Consider the following 16,461-nt stretch of genomic DNA (forward strand, 5'->3'; position numbering starts at 1 on the left):
AGGCCTATGTCTTTGCTGTTCTCTGAGCCACCCCTCCAGTTTATGCAACGAGGTAGTGCATAAGCACAGTGTGTAATGACACGAGTATTTTTGAATGATCTATATGCAATTTCCAGCTCCATGTAGGCCTGCCTCAGAATTTACAATTAACTAAGTCTGATATTCTGCAAAGGGATATACAATAATATCCAAATTTTTTATGTTACTAAATTCATTCTACTTTCATGAACATAAAAATAAAATAATTAACAAACACAAATTATCTCTGCTTTCATTTTGAACCAGAGGGACAGAAAATGCTGTATTTAGAAAAAACTATCATGTCAACACTACATTTCCTGACTTTTATAATGGTACTGGGTTAGATTAATGAATAACTTTTTTTGATAAAATATAAAAGTTATGGGTAAATTGATATCATGAATCAATTAGAATTAATTAAGTGGCCCAGAAAAAAATTAAATAATGCACATCAATAAGGAGAAAATAGAACAATAAGAAAACATAAAAAATAGTAATAATTGTTATTTCTGGGTGAAGTATATGTGGGATTACTGTTTAAAATTCTTTATATTTATCTGAAAGTTTGAATTACTTCACATTAAATTTAAAATCAGACAAAGAAACATGGGAGAAGAAAAGGTCAGTCAAGTAGAAGAATGTATAAAAGCTTCCTTTGAGCTCATTTTGAGATAGTTAGCTCCAGGTTCTATAATTCTCCAACTCTGACCTTTTCATCACACTTTGGACCTTTCCACGTTGTCATTAAGGAATGAGAGGCAACCAGTCATGGGTCACAGAGCTCATCCTCTTGGGATTCCAGCTCAGTGCAGAGATGGAGGTGCTCCTCTTCTGGGTCTTCTCCCTGTTGTATGTCTTCAGCCTGATGGCAAATGGCATGATCTTGGGACTCACCTACCTGGACCCCAGACTGCACACCCCCATGTACTTCTTCCTTTCACACCTGGCCATAATTGACATTTCCTATGCCTCCAGCATCTTACCCAGCATGTTGGAAAACCTAGTGACACACAAAAAAAACTACCTCCTTTGTCCCCTGCTTTATTCAGATGAATTTGAGTTTCACTTTTGCTATTACAGAGTGCATGATTTTGGTGGTGATGTCCTATGACATGTTTGTGGCGATCTGCCATCCTCTTCAATACACTGCCATCATGAACTGGAGAGTGTGCACGGTCCTGGCTGTCACTTCCTGGGCATGTGGACTTTTCATGGTTACAGCAAATCTAATTCTCTTTCTTAGGTTGCCCTTCTGTGGACCTCAGGAAGTGAACCACTCCTTCTGTGAAATCCTATCTGTCCTCAAACTGGCCCATGCTGACACCAGGACCAATGAAATTTTTCTCTTTGTTGCTGGTGTGTTTGTCTTAGTTGGACCCCTTTCCTTGATACTACCCACCTACAAGTGCATCCTCTGGGCCATCCTGAAGATCCAGGCAAAAGAGTGCTCCAAGAAAGCTTTTTCCACATGTTCTTCCCACCTCTGTGTGGTTGGACTCTACTTTGGCATAGCCATGATGATTTACTGGGTCCCAGACAACAGTCAGTGACAGGAGCAGCAGAAAGTCCTCACCCTATTTTACAGCGTGTTCAACCCATTGCTGAACCCACTCATCTACAGTCTGAGGAATGATCAGGCGAAGGGCGCCTTCTACAGAGCACTGCAGAGAAATAGGATCATGTGAACTAACATAAAATTTTGGTTCAGTGGATTTTTTCCTCTTACATGATGTGGTTTGCCTATGGAATAAAAATGAGAAAAATTCCCCAAGAAGGTGCTTTATTTAAGAATGAGAATTATTTACATTCAGGCCATGGAAGTGGGAGTACATTCATGGATGTGTGTATTCTCTTAAATTGAGTAGCCATGTTAGTACATGGGATAGCTGAATATGAACATTTAATGTTTAGTTTAAAATAATGACATCTTTTTAAAGAATCAGAAATATGAATATATGGAAATAAAATGGTTATTTTAAATGTCAGAAAGTGACATCAACACATTACTCTGGCTGATCAATTTGGACATATGTGGTAGTTGAAAATGTTAGTTTAAAATTATTATTGAGAGAAAACTTTCTGTGAAAACTCGAACCTTAATTGACGATAAGGCAGCGTGATGTTTTTGTAGTTCAGTGACTATGAGGACAATGAAATAATTGACTGAGAAACTCTAAATTGTCTTTTGAAGTGATTCAGGAATAAAGGAGAAAAAGTTGTGGAAAGCTTTAGTCTATCCAGAATATTTTTATTTTTTATTTTAATTATTTAATTAAAAATATATTTTAAGCTGTATGGTATAATCTAGTGAATGAATTCCATTTGAAAATGTGTAATGTTCCTGGAAGCAGGGGTTTAAGCATTTCTGTAATTTTTACATTTATAGAAATCCTCCTTTGTTTTCCTCAGGGATATATTGCAAGACCCACAGTGGATGTCTGAACTTGTGGATAGTGCTGACCTCTATATGCACTGTGTTTTTTTCTATACAGACATACTTATGATAGTTTCATTTATAAATTAGGCACAATAAGAGATTAGCAACAATAACTGATAATAAAATAGAACAGATACCAAAATATACTGCAGTAAATGTTATGTGAATGTGTTCTGTCTCTTTCTCAAAATATTTATTGCTCTGTAATATTTTTGGACTGCAATTGACTGTGGTTAATTGAAACCATGGAAAGTGAAACTTGGGGTACTGGGGCATGGCTATATTCATAGGTTGTAATAATTACCAATATGGCAAGATCTGGTCACCTGTAGAAGCTCTAGGGTAAATTTTTTCTACCAATACGTTTAATGTTTGAATCAAATTAAAATGGTTTGGATGATGGCAAGAGGTTTGAGACAGCTTTGCTATAACCGACATCATCTATGTTTGTAGTGACAAAAAGTTCTTTGGACTTGTGAAGCAAGATTGAGCAACACTTATTACACTAATTATGATAAAATCATTAAAGGCTGGTTTGTACAGTTATCAGCTAAAGTATCCTTTTTTTATTTTTGAAAGTATTCTCTTTCTTAGGGACTTCAGTCTACTTTTTAAATATTTACTTATTTATTCACTTATTTTAAATTGACATATTGTAATTGTACATATTTTTAGGGTATAATTTATTTCAATATATACACATATATATGCTGTATAATGGTCAAATCAGGGTATTTAGTGTATCCATCTCCACATGCTTTTATCATTTATTTACGGTGAGAATGTTCAAAAACCTGTCTTCTAGCTATTATATAATATACAAGGGTGCTTCAGAAGGTTCATCCAAGACTTGTATTATCCTTTAATTCCACTTTTCTGCCAGCTTTTTGAATTACACTTGTACAATACCATCACCTCCCTACTGTGCAATAGAACATGAGAAATCGTTCCTCCTATCTAACATTAACTATGTATCTGTTGACCAATCTCTCCTCATTCTCTCTAACCTCCACCTCTCCCCAGTCTCTGGTAACCACTGCTCTACTCTCTGCTTCTATAATATCAACTTTTGTTTATTTTTTCTTTTTGACTCCACATGTGAGTGACATCATGTGGCATTTGTCTTTTCATGCCTGGCTTAGTTCACATAACATGATGTCCTCCAGGTACATGTATGTCATCACAAATAACAGGATTTGTTTATGACTGGATAGTATTCCATTATGTATATCTACCACATTTTCTTTGTGCATTCATTCATTGTTGAATACTTGGGTTGATTCCACATCTAGGGTGTTGTAAATAGTGCTGTAGTAAACATGGGAGTGCAGATATCTCCTTGACATACTGATTTTATTACCGTTGGATCTATACCAAGTTGTGGGATTGCTGGGTCACATGGTACTTCTATTTTTCCTTTTTTGAGAAAGCTCCATACTGATTTTCATAGTGGCTGTACTAATTTACAATTCCACTAATAGTGTGTAAGTGTGCCCTTTTCTCCACATCCTCTCCAATTCTTATTTTATTTTGTCTTTTTGATAATAGACATTGTAACTGGAGTGAAGTGGTATCTCATTGTGGTTTTGATTTGTATTTCCCTGATTAGTGATTTTGAGTATGCTTTCATATACCCATTGGCCATTTAAGTGTCTTGAGAGATATCTAACAAGGCTTTTTGCCATTTTTCAATTTTGGTTGTTTGTTTTTTGCTGTTGTGTCGTTTAAGTTCCTTATATATTCTTGATATTAACCCCTAGTCAGATGTAGAGCTTGCAAATATTGTTTCCCACTCTGTAGGTTCTCTTTTCAGTCTATTAATTGTTTCCTTTTTTCTTCAAAAATCTTTTTAGTTTGATGTAATCTATCTGTTTACTTAATGTTTTGTCATCTTCACTTTTGATGCCTTGTTTAAAAAATCCTTGCCCAGCTCAGTGTTGTAATGTGTTTCCTGTATTTTGTCTTAAAATGGTTTTGGGTTTTACAGTTAGGCTTTTAATCAATTTTGAGTTGTTTTTTATATATAGTTAGAGGACGGATCTAATCTCACTGTTGTCTATGTGGTTAACCAATTTCCCCAGCACTTTTTACTGAAGAGGTTATGTTTTCTTCCGTGTGTGTTTCTTGGCACCTTTGTTGAAAATCACTTGGCTCTAGATGCATAAATGCATTTCTGGGCTCTTTCTTCTGCTGCTTTGGTCTGCGTGTCTGTTTTATGCCATTGTCATGCTGTCTTGGTTACTAGAGGTGTGTAGTCTCTCTTGAAATCAGGTAGCATAATGCCTCCTGCTTTCTTTTTTTCGCTCAGGATTTCCTTGGCTATTTGTTTTTCCTGTGATTCCATATGCATTTTAGGATTTTTCTTTTATTTCTGTGAAGAATGTTATTGATATTTTGATAGGATTGCATCAAATCTGTAGAGTGTTTTTTGGGAGTGTGGCCATTTTAACAATATTAATTCTTTCAGTCCATAAACACAGCATATCTTTTCATTTATTTGTGTCTTCTTCAGTTTTTTCATCAATATTTTATGGGTTTTAGTGTAAAGATATTTCACCTCAGTGGTTAACTTTGTTCCTAGGTATTTTTTTTGTGTTTGTTACTAATGGAATTGGAATTGCTTTCTTAATTTTTTAAAATACAGTTTGCTATTAGCATATAGAAAGACTATTGATTTCTGTATGCTGTTTTTGTATCTGCAACTTTATTAAATATGTTTATTAGTTGCAGTCTTTAGGATTTTCTTCATATAAAGTCATGTCTGCAAACGGCAAATTCTACTTTCTCCTTTCCAATTTGGATGACTTTTATTTCTTTATCTTGCCTAATTGCTCTGGCTAGGACTTTCAGCACTATGTTGTATGGGACTGGTACAAGTGGGCATTTTTCTCTTGTTCCTAATCTTAGAGGAAAATCTTTGGCTTTATATCTTCTATATGTTAGCTGTGAGTTTGTCATATATGGCTTTTATTGCATTGAGGTATATTCCTTCTATACCTAATTTGTTAAAAGTTTTTATCATGAAGAAATATGTTCTCAAATGCTTTTTCTGTATCTATTGAAATGATCCTATAGTCTTTCTCTTTCTTTTTGCTAATGTTGTGTATCACATTTATTCATTTGTGTATGTTGAGCCATCCTTGCATTCCTGGGATTAATTCCACTTGATCATAATGAGTGATCTTTTTGATGTGCTATTAATTTCGGTTTGCTAATATCTTGTGAGTTTTTGCATCTGTGTTCATAAGGGATATTGGCTTATAGTTTTCTTTGTGGTGTCCTTGTCTAGTTTTGGAATCAGGATAATGCTGACCTCATGATCAGTTTGGAAGTATGCCCTCTCTTTTTAATTTGTTGAAACAGTTTGAGGAGAATTGAAATTAGTTCTTTAAATTTTTGGTAGAATTCAGCAGTGAAGTTATCATTTTCTGGTTTTCTTTGTTGGAAGACTACTGATGAGTGGTTGTTTCCTCACTTGTTATCTTCCTTTTCATATTTTCTAATTCCTCATAATTTATCTTTTTAGGTTGTATGTGTCCAGGAATTTATCTGTTTTTCTATGTTCTTAAATTTGTTGGTGTATATTTTTTCATAATAGTCTCTTATGATCCTTTGTATTTCAGTGATATTGGTGCAATGTCTTCTTTTTCATCTCTGATTTTATTTTATTTATTTGGGTGTTTCTCATTTTTTGTTATTCTAGACAAAAGTTTGTTGATTTTGTTATCTTTTCAAAAAACAACTCTTGGTTTTGCTGATTGTTTTTATTTTTTGTGTTTCTATTTTCCGTATTTCTGCTCTGAGCTTTATTATTTCTTTCACTCTATCAAGTTTGGTTTTAGTTTGTTTTTGTTTATCCAGTTCTTTGAAGTACATTGTTAGGTTGTTAATTAATAGTAATAATATGATAATAATGATTTTTTGGTGTAGTTACTTATAGCTATGAACTTCTCTCTTAGAATGGCTTTTCTGAGTCTCATATATTTTACTATATTATTTTTCCATTGCCAATTGTCTCAAGAAACTTTTGAATTTCACTTTTACCCTATTCATTATATTTTTTTCATGTATAAATTCTTTTTTTTCTTACTGATTATGAATATTCATGAGATACAAAGCTGATTGTCACCCTCATGCCCATGATGTGGGGGCCAGATTCATACTGGCTATTTACCCATAACCACAACTTGCATTTGTATCCCGTGTCCCCCAGCCAATTATCTCCAACCTCCCTCCCCCTCCCCTTTTGCCCCTCACTCCCCTTTGTAGCCCATAGAATGTTCTCTCCCTCTGCAAGTCCAACACACTACTGTGGTCATTCTCTCTGGTTATTTGGAAGCACGTTGTTGAATTTCCATGTATTTTTAAGGTTTCTGGAATTTTTCTTCTTATTGATTTCTAGTTTTATACTACCATTGACCAAAAAGTTACTTGATATTATCTCTGTCTTCCTAAGTTTGTCATGACTTGTTTGGTGGTCTAACATATGATCTATTCTGGATTCTGCTCCACACGCCATTGAGAAGACCATGTAGTCTGTAGTGTTTGTATGGAATGTTCTGTAAATGTCTGTTAGGTTTATTTTGTCTGTGGTGTAGTATAGGTCCTATGGTTCTTTGGTGATTATTGCCTAGAAGATCAGTCCACTGTCCACAGTAGGGTGTTACCATTTTCTACTATTACTGTATGGCACTGTATCTCTCCCTTTAGATCTAATAATATTTGCTTTATATATTTTGATACCCCAGTGTTGGGTGTATATATATTTAATATTGTTATTTTCTCTTGTTGAACTGACCCCTTTATCATAATATAATAACCTTCTTTGACTCTGTTTTCACTATTTGACTTGGGATGTATTTTCTCTGACATAAGTATGGCTACTCTTGCTTACTTTTGGTTTTCATTTGCATGGAATATCTTTTTCCATCTCCTCACTTTCAGTCTATGTTTTTCTTTAACAGTGAGATAAATCTCTTGTAGGAAGCATATGGTTGGGTCTTGTTTTTTTTTTTTTTTTTTTTTTTCCTGTCTATTCAGCCATTCTGTATCTTTTAATTAAAAAGTTTAGCCCTTTTATATTCAGCATTACTGATTGGTATGGTCTTACTTCTGCCATTTTATTTATTGTTTTCAGAATGTTTTGTCAATCCTTTGTTCCTTTATTCCCATCTTGTTTTTTCCCATCTGTGTTGATAAGCTGTGTTTTCGTTCCCTTTGTCTTTTGTGTATATACTGCAATTTCTTTTTTGTGATCAGATTAGCCTCATTACTATGGGGCTGCTCTAAAGAACCCTCTAGATGTAATAGACTATTTTAAGGTGATAATCATAACTTTGATTGCATAAAAGTACTCTAGACATTTCACCTTCCCACAATTTGTACTTTTGTTGCCTGAATATATAATATATATCTTTTTTTTTCTTAGCCATGAGTTGCAGCTGTTAAAGTTTCTGACATTTTTGAGTTTAAACCTGCATACTAGAGGACTAAATGATTTAAATAGCACCATTACATCCCTGGAGTATGCTGAATATGATTATAAATTTACCTATACCTCTGAGTTTTATACTTCCATGTGTTTTCATGATAGCAATCATAATCCTTTTATTTTCTGTTGTAACTCTCCCTTAAGCATTATTTTGTGAGGACATTTTAGTTGCGTTGAATTTCCTGTTTTTGCTTGTCTTGGAAAATCCTTATTTCTCTTTCCTCTTGCTGCTGAAACATATTACCACAAACATAGTGGCCTATAACAACTCAAATTTATTATCTTATAATTCTGTAGGTCCAAAGTCTAAATCTGTATGGATTCTGAAGGAACTGAAAGGGAATCTACTTCCCTGCTCTGTACAGCTCCCAGAGGATGCCTGCATCCTATAGGTTACGGTCACTTTTCTCCATCTTCAAAACCAGTGTATAGAACATTGTCTCTATTCTCCTGCCTCCATCTTATACACAAAAGAAAAGAAAATGAAAGCAAAACCAAAAACAAACTCCTTGTGATTAAAACAGGCCTAGACAGATAATTCATGTTAATATCATCATCTAGATCTTTAACTTAATCATACCTTTGAATTCCTTTTTGCATATAAAGTAACATATACTGAAATTCCAGGATTCGATCTGGACATCTTTGGGAGACATTGTTCTGTCTACCAGAGATCATTCTCTGCCCCACCAAATACTGATGTCTATCTACCATGCAAATTTCATTATCTCATTCCTGTTCTTCTCAAGCCTCAACTCATTACATCACCAACTGGAACATAAAATCTCACTCAAATATCATCTATTCAAAAGTCTCCAATATCATCATTTAATTCATGTATAGGTTAGATTCTGAGTGTCATCCATCCTAGGGCAAAATTCTGCTCCATCTGTCAACCTGTGAAACAAGAAAACAAGTTATCTGCTCTCAAGGGTACCAGTTATAAACATTCTCATTCAAGAAAAGAGAAAATGAAAGAGAAAGAAATGTATCATCCCAAGAACTGTTCAAATCCAGCAGTGTACATTCTACTGAGTTTCAGGATCTAGTAATAACCATCTGTTTCTCTAGCCTCTAATTCCAACTTCCTTTTCATGAAGGGTAGCAGGTGTTTGCAGCTTTGTAGTATTATCAGGCTGTTTCCTGCCAGTAGATCTAAGGAGTCTGATAGTTTTCTTTCATTTTGTCCTTTCTCTATCCCTGTGAGCCCAATCTGGCAGTGTTTCTGCTGATGTCTTTTCAAAAATCTTATGGTTTTCTCAAATATGTCCCTTTTATATTCCCCTTTAGACAAGTGGTTCCTCTATTGATCTATCCTGGCTACATTCCTAGTATTGGCTTTGGCACAGAATGGCAAAGACATCTGTGAGTAGATGACTAATTTCTTGAGAACCCTCTGTGTAATTGAACAGTCTAACTTTGATTCTTTTGAAGCACTAGAAAAAAAAGTTTAGCAAAATCCTTGGCTTTCTCTCTAGTGTATGTATCCTGACAATTAATCTCTAAATTTTGGCATCTTCTGCAATGTAGATAGATGGAAATTATACCAAATCATTAATTTCTGTTTCTTCTTTGCTTAAAGATTTTTTTTTGTCCCTCAGCCTATCTCATTTCTCTCACATTTTACTGTAAAAAACAAGCAGAAATTGGAGCCATCTCAACAGTTTGCTTGGAAATCTACTCAACTAAATATTCAAGATCGTTGTTTATAAAGTCCACTTTCCACATACAGGCACAATTTAGCTAAGTTTGAGCCACGATGCCATAAGGGTCTCCTTTGCTCTAGGTCTAATAAAATATTGTTTATTTCCTTCTCGGCCCTCACCAGAAGTACTTTTAATCTCTGTATTTCTGCCAACAGTCTGCGTATGATTATTTAGATATTCTCAAAGGGAATATAGGTTTCCTCCACAATGCTCTTCTCTCTCTTTTGATCCCTTACCAGCAGCATTTTTAATATCAATTTTTCTATCGAGAGTTCTTTTAAGGTGACATATGCATTCTATAGTAATTTGTGTGTTCTTTCTCCACTTTTTTTTTTTTTTTTTTTTTTGGTTGGTCAATGTAGCTAATGTCAATTGTGTTAATCTTTCCAAAGAACCAATTTTTGCTTCCATTGATTTTATTTATTGTTTTTCTACTCTCTTTCATTTATATTGAGTCTAACCTATATTAATTCTTTCTATCTGCTTGCTTTGGGTTTAGTTTGCTTTTCTTTCAAACTGCGTATTTTGCAATAAGATGCCAAAAACCTGATACAAGTATAGGGGAATATAGCTTTTCTTTGACAAACAGAAGTGACCCTCAACTTTGGTATTTAATCCAGATACTGAGTTCTAACTCCACAAACTGTTTTCAGTGGGGAGGGGTAAAGAAGATACCAGAAATTATAGCAATATATAATTTTTCTACTGTAATTTTGCCAGATTTTCACAGTGCTTGTAGTTGGAAAATTTTTCTGATATTTGAGTCACAAACCACATATTTTTGAAAGAAATCCCTACCCAACCAACATTCCACTCATGCCTCACATGGACGTCATCTTCTGCAATGCTCTGTGGAAGGCGTCCTTCACCTGAGCATTCCTCAGGCTGTAGATGAGGGGGTTCAGCATTGGGTTAAAGAGACTGTGAAATAAGGACAACATTTTCTCTAGCTCCCCTCGTTGATTAGAGTCTGGGACCACATAAACCACCATTGCTATGCCAAAGAAGAGCCCAACCACACAGAGGTGGGAGGAACAGGTGGAGAAGGCCTTTATACGACCCTCTTTTGACTGGATCTTTAGGATGACCCAGATGATCTGCATGTAAGAGACAAGCATTAAGCAAAGGGGTACGACTAAGACAAACACAGAGGAAACAAACAGGATCACTTGGTTGATCCAGGTGTCAGCACAGGCCAGCTTGAGGACAGACAGAATTTCACAGAAAAGGTGGTTGACATTTTGGGGTCCACAGAAGGGCAACCTTAGAAGGAAAATTGCATTTAACAGGGCCAGAATGAATCCACATGCCCAGGAAGTGACATACAGTATTGTGCACACTCTGCAGCTCATAAGGACAGTGTATTGGAGAGGATGGCAGATGGCCACAAACCTGTCATAGGACATCGCCACCAAGATCATACACTCAGTAGCAGCAAAACCCAAAGACAAGAATGTCTGCATTATGCATGGAACAAAGGAGATGGTCCTTTTCTGGTTCACAAGATTTGCCAGCATTTTGGGGACATTGTTGGAAGTGTAGGAAATGTCAATGATGGCCAGATGTGAGAGAAACAAGTACATGGGAGTATGCAGTCTAAGGTCCAGACAGATCAGTCCCAAGATTGTGCCATTTGCCAACAGACTGGAGATATAGAACAGGGAGAAGATCCAGAAGAGGAGCACCTCCATGTCTGCACTGAGCTGGAATCCCACCAGGATGAATTCTGTGACCCATGACTGGTTGCCTCCCATTCCTTAATGACAAGTCTGTGAAGGCCTGGAGTGTGATAGAAAGGTCAGAACTGGAGAATCAATGAAAATTAGTTAGTTATCTCAAAATGAACTGGGAGGAAGTTTGTATGCTTGTTCCTATTTAACAACTTCTCCAGCTTCCCAAGATTTGTAACTTTTCTCTTTTGAATACTTCATTTTAAAATAATTCTTTTTTTTTTTTTTTTTGACCGGTAAGGGGATTGCAACCCTTGGCACGGTGTTGTCAGCACCACGCTCAGCCAGTGAGCGCACCAGCCACCCGTATATAGGATCCGAACACGTGGCCATTGTGCTACCAGCGCCGCACTGTCCCGAGTGAGCCATGGGACAGGCCCAAAATAAATTTTAACTTACAGGAATGTGTCAAGAATTAGGCGAAGAATTTCCACGTACTTCAATGCAGATCCAGCAAACGCTCACATTTCTTTCATTCATGTCTTATTCTGTTTCTCACTATATACAAGAACCATTTGGGATTAAAGTGTAAACATGATGCCCATTTATCCCCCAATTCCTCATTTTTTCACCAAGAGAAAAGACATTCACTGACCCAAACACAGTATAATTAATCAACTCAGAAAATTTAATATTGGTATGGTTCTTTTCCCTAATCTGCAGTATTCTCTTTCCGCCACTACCCACCCGGAACCTAATGCAAGATTACTCATTATATTTAATATCATCTATCTTTGGTTTCCTTGCATCTGGAATATTTACTATGTCTTTTGGTACTTTTTCAAACACTGTCATTTTGAGGATTATACAGCAGTTCCTTTGTAGAATATTCCTAAAATTGGGAATATACAATGTTCTTCATGTTTTGACTCAGATTATTTACTTTCTTCAAGAAAACAAATGATCTTCTCATTACATTGTGTGTGGGTGCATAATGTTAATTTGTGTAATTATTGGTGAAGTTAACTTGGATCCCTTGACAAAGATTGTGCCTCCCAATTATCTCCATTATATAATTATTACTTTCCCTAATTAATTTCTGAGGCATCCATTAAGCTTATTATACAAATATCTTTTTTCATTATGGAACTAGTCACTAGTTTTAGCATTGATTGATTATCTTGTCTGAGTCAAGTCAAGTATTAGTAATGATCATTGCAAATACATTCTCCTTACAAACCACTGGTTTTACATTTATTAGTTGGCAATTTTAAAAGGAAGAAATACATCATCCATCCGTCTACCTCTCTATTCATCCATACATCATCCATCCATCCATCCATGCTTCTATCTATCTATCCATCTCTCTCTCTGTCTATCTATCTATCTATCTATCTATCTATCTATCTATCTATCTATCTGTCATCTGTCTATCTATCTATCTATCTATCTATCTATCTATCTATCTATCTATCTATCTACTTATCCTTCTATTTATTCTTCCACCAGTATGGATCCTAAATATTTTTTATCCAATGGTTTTGTGTTATCATTGTTTTTTTATTATTATTTTATTTTATTTTTTATTTTTATTTTACTTCTCAATATACATCGTAGTTGATTTTCATGTCCCTTTACCAATTCCTCTCCCCCTGCTCCAGCTTAACTTTTCTTTATATGGACCTTCCAAGCTTGCTTCTCTGTCCTTTTAGCATCTTCTCACCATTTTTGAGCATTTTTTACTTCTGATAGGCTCAGATGTTTCAAGCTCATCTTGTATATTCCTCACTTTAGCCACAAAACAGCTATGTCTACAAAAAAGTCTGTTTACTTTTAATTAAGAGTCATATTTATAAACCAATATCTTTTTGAACTTTTCATAATTTACATTTTTATTATTAATATTTATATTTTATCAAGATTTTGTCACAAGAATATCATGAATTTCTGGTATCTTCATTTAAAAGTATGAGTGTGTAATTTGGGAAAATATAAAATTTGTCACAAGGGACAATATATTCTCAAGGTTACTTCTGAAAACTGAATATAACTTAACTGACTTTCTTTAGGAAGTCAATCTCTTTCAATAAATTATTAGTATCAAAGAAATTGGTCCTGATATTATATACTATTTTATTTTTATTTAAAAATGGCTTTTTAATTCTAACACCTTATTAATTATCTGTTTTATACTATTTTCTTGCTTTATTTCTTAGAAAATTACACTCTTGAACATTTTAGATTTAGAGATTAACATTTCAAGAGTGTGGTTCATTGTGTTAATAAGGTGGTTCCTAACTTGTAAGAGATCATGACATCTAGTTTTAAAAGCTTCTGAGAGGGCCGGCCCCGTGGCTCACTCGGGAGAGTGCGGCACTGGTAGCGCCGAGGCCGTGGGTTAGGATCCTAAATAAGGATGGCTGGTACACTCACTGGCTGAGCGTGGTGCAGGCAAAACCAAGCCAAGGGTCGCGATCCCCTTACGGGTCAAAAAAAAAAAATAGCTTCTCAGAAAAGCATTATGAGACTCCAATTAGAGAACTAATGAAGTAACATACAATAGTAATATAGGTGCTTACACATTTTTATTCTAAATCTATTTTCATATATATAATAAATTAAAAATAATATGAACAGTATTGATTGTTTTAATCTTTCTGTCATTTAGAAATATACCATGAACAAGTTTCCATATCAAAATATTTATTTGCAACATACTTTCAACAGCTGCTTATTATTTCCCTAAATACAAATATTATAATTTATTTAATCTGTTATCAAATCATTAGCTTGTATGCAATAGAAGTGTACGTCCAAAAGTTCCTGGAAAAATAGAATTAAAAGATAATACAAATCTTTCCATGAACTTTTTAAGGTACCCTCATGTAATTGTTCAGCAATTAAATTATGTACATATACACAAACACATACACACATACACATATTTGTTGTTGTCATTGTTTGTTTTGTTGCTACATGAAATAATAACAGTAAATTCTGAGACTTAGAAGTGCTCTGTCAAATTAATCAAAAAGCATAACTATATATTTATGTATAGGTATCTCTTTATCTCTAGTTATCTGAGAATCAAACAAGCAAGAAACGCAGATATATTAAGGCTTATCCTATAAGAATTAGACAATGGGAAGGGGTATCTAAATTAGCAGTCATGATTCTACAATCCTAGGTTTACCTTTCCCACATGGTTGTTCCACTTCTGTCTCTGCTACTTTTACGTCAGCTGCCAGAGGAGCATTGATCTGCTTTTAATGCTTTGGTGAAATCCTTTCTAAATCAACTTCCTTTGGTCCATTCTTAACTCAGCCTAATATTGCATACAAAACAAAAAAAAGAAAGAAAAATAAATTAAATGGAAATTAAAACTCTACAAAGTTCAAGCATAACCCGAGTTTTAATGTGTGTAGTTATTTTGTTACAATTTGATCATTTGAAAATTTAAAATAATTCAAAACTATTTGTAAAGAACATGTTTAAATAAGCATAATGATATGAACTGTACTGCATCTGTAAATAAAATGACCATAATTAAATGGATTGATACCTGTACTAAATTGGATGATGACCCCCCCAAAAAGATATGTCCTCATTCTAATCCTCAGCACCTGTAACTGGTGGCTTATTTGGAAAGAAGGCGTCTGCAGATGTGATTCATTAAAAAATCTTGAAATGAGATAATCTTCAATTATGTGGGTGAGCCCTAATCATACTAAAAAGTGTCCTTATGACATAGTGAGAAGATTTGAAATAAACTGGAGAAAGCACACAGAGGGAAATAGATGTGAAGGTGGGGCAGAGAGATGAACAGAAACCGAGGAATGCTGACACTCATGAGAATTTGGAAGAGGCAAGGAACCTGTACTCCCCTGGAGTCCCCAAAGGAAGCATGATCCTGCTAGATTTCAGACTTTGAATTGGTGTTAATAAGAAGACATACTATGATCAATAGCTCTGCAGAAACTACTTCATATGAAGATAAAATGACCAAAGAAGTAGGCTTGAAGATACATGTGTCACCATTATGAACTTTACATATTATGAGCATATGTGAGGGATCAGTTACACGGGCAGTGTTTCTCTGAGAACAATGGCTCAGTAAAACAGAGACAAAAATGATAGGTTCTTTAACTTCTATAAATATATTACATTTGGGGAGAGTTCTATATAAATATGCATTGAATTATTTTTGGTACAATTAAAGAATATTTCTACAGTATGCCAAATAGGGGGTAATAACACCTTATTGTAAAATTTAATTTAGACGCAGTTGGACACAATGAGCAGTGTCTGAAACACATTTAATTTTTGAATATAAAGGATAACAATATTGTTGAAGATAATTCAGCCTATTGCTACCTAGTAGACACATTTGCTTCTTGGCTTTTTGGTCTTGTTATTCTTGTGTCTAGATTAATAAATCTTTTTACCTTTGTTATTATTTCCATTTTACTGTTAAAAAATGCAACATAAAAAATAAAATCAAAGGTAGATTAAATCCTTCAGAAGCTATCACACTGAAATAGAGAAAAAAATATCACAGTAGTGATGCCTAGAATTTTACATTTTTCATAGAGAAAATAAGATAGCAGCTCAGAAAAACAAAATGCTTTTATGATCAGTTTGAGCAATTTGCCACCCAGATATTTCTGCAACCCACAATGTTCCTTCAGATCGGGAGCTTTATTCCATTTCTCCAGCTCATACCAGCAGTTTTGGCTGCTGCCTTGTTTTGTTCAATTTTGGGATAGGAAATAATATTTATATAAAATATGGTAATTCCGAGTTTGATAATTATTATGAGGGGTGGTAACACGGTATAGTTCCTGTGTGTGTGTGTGTGTGTGTGTGTGTGTGTGTGTGTGTGTGTGTGTGTGTGTGTGCGCGCGCTCGTATAACAAACTTACCTTTTATAGTATTTCAGCAAGTAAAAGATTTACCGCAACTGTTGCTGGGATTTTCTTTTCCATTGAGACGATGCTTTCCTGGCCACCAACATCTTCATTTAGGGTAGGTGATATATAAAGTCCTTTCGTTAATTTGGCTCTTTCAGAACATTATAGAGACAACACCTGGATATAAAGCTGCTCATTCTCTGAGCCCTTTCTCATTGGGATTATT

General features: G+C 34.8%; 1 protein-coding gene and 1 pseudogene across 1 annotated transcript; one reads left to right on the plus strand and one right to left on the minus strand.

Annotated features, from left to right (window-relative positions):
• The first annotated feature begins 772 nt into the window (after window positions 1–772).
• On the plus strand, window positions 773–1,706 carry LOC134380188 (olfactory receptor 2A2-like; annotated as a pseudogene).
• An 8,770-nt stretch (window positions 1,707–10,476) lies between these two features.
• On the minus strand, window positions 10,477–11,409 carry LOC134380079 (olfactory receptor 2A2-like). Its single transcript, XM_063099600.1, has one exon. It carries the CDS (start codon window positions 11,407–11,409, stop codon window positions 10,477–10,479), a length of 933 nt encoding a protein of 310 aa, XP_062955670.1.
• Between the last annotated feature and the right edge of the window lie 5,052 nt (window positions 11,410–16,461).

This window comes from Cynocephalus volans, chromosome 6 (genome assembly GCF_027409185.1).
Source record: "Cynocephalus volans isolate mCynVol1 chromosome 6, mCynVol1.pri, whole genome shotgun sequence".
In the NCBI taxonomy this organism is placed as follows: domain Eukaryota; kingdom Metazoa; phylum Chordata; class Mammalia; order Dermoptera; family Cynocephalidae; genus Cynocephalus; species Cynocephalus volans.